This window comes from Apium graveolens, chromosome 7, assembly GCF_009905375.1.
Source record: "Apium graveolens cultivar Ventura chromosome 7, ASM990537v1, whole genome shotgun sequence".
Classification (NCBI taxonomy): domain Eukaryota; kingdom Viridiplantae; phylum Streptophyta; class Magnoliopsida; order Apiales; family Apiaceae; genus Apium; species Apium graveolens.
The window spans coordinates 16,657,982-16,661,945 of NC_133653.1; the positions used below are offsets into that span (position 1 = coordinate 16,657,982).

Consider the following 3,964-nt stretch of genomic DNA (forward strand, 5'->3'; position numbering starts at 1 on the left):
GCTCTTCCACCCTGGCCTTCTTTATAATAGGCTCGACCTCATCCTTAGAAGAAGATTCCTCCTCTTCAAAGCTGGATTCAGGCTCTTTCCTCTTCTGTTTTTGGCTTTGGCTTCCTGATGGCGCTCTGACTGGGGACCCTGCAGTGCCCTCCTTAATAAGATCAGCGAGCTTGTCAGTAACACCCCCAAGTGTTGGGACCTTTATAGGGAAATGGAAGGAAGATTGTTCAAGAATCTCAGGAAACTCGTCCTGAATGGCCTCTACAGCAGCGTACCCGCCTTCCTTATAGCTGACTGGATGAAGGAGGGCATCACGCTCAACCATTAGATCTTTGAACTCTTGTGTGTCCATCCATCCGTCAAAGACCTTGTCCTTCTGAGCCTTAAGGATAAAAATGTCATAATGGGTTGTTTCAAGATCAGAAGTTGAGGAGGAAAGTTGGGCTTGGAGAGCCTCTATTTGCTGGTTAGCCTCCTCTAATTTCATGTTTATGTCTTCTAGGCCAACTTTCCAAGCCTTGGCTTGGTGAAGTGCTCCTTGAAAATGGACATTTGCCTACAAGAGATGAAGAAAAAGTGAGAAACAAGAAAAATCATGATAAGAAACTGTAGATAACAAGAAGAAAGATATGTACCGTCGCTAGGGCCTGAGTTTCAAAGAGCTCGTTAGCCTCCAGGTCCTGTTGAAGGACAAGATCATGATAGTCTATGGGGCAAATAGACCGAATGGACCACTCCTTGGCAAGTTTTGTATTGCCAACGGTCGAGTCCTTCCTCCGAATTCCCCAAGCAGGCTGAAAGAAGGCCCCCGATTTTTGTTTTGTATGCAAGGGTTGGATGGGGTCTTCCTCGTCTCCTTCCCATGCCTGGAGATGGAACTCTGGAAGAAATCCCCAAGGCGCGGGTCCTTGAAGACCTTCCCGGCGTGCTTCATCCTGGTTGTTTCCAGGTCTTTAACCTTGGTAGCCTCTTCGATCCTCTCAGCAACTGCAATAAATAAGTAAAGTGGATTGAGAAAATAGTAAAATAAAAAAAGTGGGAAAAGTGAAGATAACTAGAAAAAGGAAGAAAACGTACCTTTTTGAGGAACGGGATAAAGGCCACGTTCCACAAGAACGGTCTCCCTGATAATATCCCATGAGTGGGATGTCCCTTTATCCTGGGTAAGGAGGTTGAAGGCCCTGGTCTCATCCTCAATTAAAACTATATCATTCGGGCTCCCATCCACAGCTTGCCCAAAAGATGAGCGAAAGAGGGTGCCCCAGTCGCCGCCCTCCCAAAGGACGTACAGAAACTCCTTCTTCCACCCCAAGTTATTGTCAGGGATGGACTTCCCATTCACTATGTCGGGGATAATGGGGCGTTGGTTCAAATAAACCCACCCCGGATTCTTGTCGGGGCTGTTCTTGAACTGAATTTTTTTTTTGAACACAGCAACTGAAGTAGGGACGTTGTGTTTGGCGCATTGCGACATGTAACAAAGAATCAGCCTCCAAGAGTTTAGATGGAGTTGGCAAGGGCTGATGCCCACATCGGCTAGTAAAATAGGGATAAAAGGATGAAAGGGGAGTCTGATACCCGCCCTTAAAGTGTCCCTAAAGACGCATAGAGCGTCTTTCTTCCATTGGCAGGCCCTGTCGGCCGGACCCGCAAGAACCAACTTGAAGAGCTCCTTGATCTTGAAGAAAGTTTTCATCTTATCCAACTCCTTTGCATCCCAGAAAATGCCGACGTGATCATGCGCATCCAGGTACGCATCGGACGGGTACTCATCCCCTCGAGTATTGATCATGTCGATCAAAGAGGTGTACCTTGACCGAATAGGGAACTCGTTGGATTTCTTGGCCACGTTCATTTTGGCCAAACGGGTCATTTTCTTGTCAGCCATCTGAAAAAGGGCGCAAATTTTAAAACATAATTTTGATGCAAAAACTAAGCATGAGAAGACAAGAGAAAAGAATGCAAGAAATATACGTGGGAATTTGTAAAGCCCGAAGAGAACGCGAGCAAAGGCTTTTGAAAACTCTGAGAAAGACCTAGGGTTTTTGTGAAAGAGAAGAGGAGAGCTCAGGAAGCAAGAAATGAGAAATGAGATCACACTATTCCAGTAACTATTCTCCCACATCTACACTAGCTTTACTACACCAGCCTTTTCGCTTACCAATTTGCCAAAAGCTTCGGGTGTATATGGGGAAGGCAGTGTGCAGGGACTTTCCAAAGAAGGACTCTTCACTAATGAATTCATCTTAAACTTCTTCTCTGTCCCTTCTGCATTGCACGCCATTGTTTCTGAACAAAATTCAACAGCTTTTTAGGGTATTTTTGGCTCAAATCATAGGAGCTTTGCGTATTCGTTTAACAAATGAAACATGTAGTCATAAACATAATCCATCTTTAGCTCATCTTGGATGAAGGTGCTAGCAGCCTTTCCGATTTCCTGTGCCTGCATTTGCGATATATTAGAGGATCACAAAAACAACTTTAATAATGAGAATGAATCTGAAGGAGTAAAATACCTTCTCTGTATTGAGATTTCCCCATTCTACTGCATATTCTATTGATCTCCATTTGTCATCATTGTTGATTGGCCAGTAATGTTCCAAGGGCTTTAGGCTTCTCACGAAGAAGTCATAGTAATCTGGTTTCACTAACAAAGTAACTGAATCACAAGCTAATATGTACTTTTCACTAACTGACCAAGCATATCCTTCTATATAAATCTTGTACCTACACATTGATCATGTGTCTGAATTTCTAAGAAACAAGAATGAAAACAGAGATTATAATATGAAATTTAGGTACAATTTACATACCTAGAAGTGCATGGATTTGCCCTTCGCGAATCCAGTCCTGGAAAAAAAACAAGAAATGACTAGATTACCTTCAACAGATTGATTTGAACAGATGATATTGTTTACTCATTGGCCTAATGAATTCATTTTTTTACCTGAACGAAAAGACGAGCATTCCAGTCATGTTCTTCAGAAACATTGCACTTCAGCAGGTCTTTTCTGTTGTCTACGACAAAAGGGTTTCCTTTCCAATAAGCATATGGTTCCCTGTCCATCCATTTGACCTTACTGTTCCCTTCTTTCATTTCTTTCAATATCATTTCCCATGGCTTTATATTTATTTCAGCCCTTGAAATGCATTAACAGCTTTTCAATCTTTCAGGTTTTCATTCTAAGCAATCTAATCAGCTAATAGATACAGTTTAAAGTAGTTTTACCGAGTCCAAAACATAAATATGTAATATCTTTCGAGATCCCCAACATTATTACCGTAAGAATCTATATATGGTAAACATTTAATACACAAAAAGAAACATTTTTATCAACACTTGAGTTAAATTCGAACTACTTCATCTTATATCTTTGAGTTAAATTCTGTATCTTATATATCTATATAAAGGAAAATCAGGACGTGGCATTCCCGTCAATCTTCTACGTATTTTTTTCTTTTTTTCAGCTCCTTTGTTTCTTTTATCCCGCAATCCCTCACATCTCTGCTAATAGATCGAACATTTATAGCAAAATACCAAGAGACTATCGTTACATTTAATGATAGTCCTTACACCTCCTGAAACTGATCTCACACACATACACACATTGTTTTAAATCCTAATATTGGTATTGATAATTTATAAATTGACCAAGTAATGATCAAAACCTAATAACCCATGAAAAATATTCTACCAAGAAATGGAGCAGCCTTCAACATGTTTGCGAAAATGTCCCAATGAATCAAGAAAACGGAAATGTGGGCTTTTCCGAGAGGTTTATGTTTTAAGAATTTTTAACAAATTGCAAATATGGGTTTTCATGATGCTGAGGTTTATTAACATAGAAGATCGGAACAAAAAATAGGCTGGACCTGGTGTCATAAAAGAGTATATATGATTGCTCTGTTAGGTAATGATCCTTAGTATCACAATTTGAGAAGAAAAGACCCAAAATCTCACATG

At 40.8% G+C, this 3,964-nt stretch overlaps 1 protein-coding gene across 1 annotated transcript; it reads right to left on the minus strand.

Annotated features, from left to right (window-relative positions):
• Positions 1-2,113: 2,113 nt before the first annotated feature.
• Positions 2,114-3,267, minus strand: LOC141673323 (uncharacterized). Its single transcript, XM_074480059.1, has 4 exons — positions 2,948-3,267; positions 2,834-2,850; positions 2,517-2,727; positions 2,114-2,443 (listed from the first exon to the last, which is right to left on the minus strand). Exons 1-4 carry the CDS (start codon positions 3,110-3,112, stop codon positions 2,333-2,335), a joined length of 504 nt encoding a protein of 167 aa, XP_074336160.1. The 5' UTR covers positions 3,113-3,267; the 3' UTR covers positions 2,114-2,332.
• Between the last annotated feature and the right edge of the window lie 697 nt (positions 3,268-3,964).

Excerpts from the sequence above, each read along its gene's own strand:
- LOC141673323 (XM_074480059.1), bottom strand. The coding sequence starts at position 3,112 with ATGATATTGAAAGAAATGAAAGAAGGGAACAGTAAGGTCAAATGGATG. Across the intron at positions 2,444-2,516 it reads GAAATCTCAATACAGAGAAG|GCACAGGAAATCGGAAAGGC; the intron begins GTATTTTACTCC and ends TCGCAAATGCAG.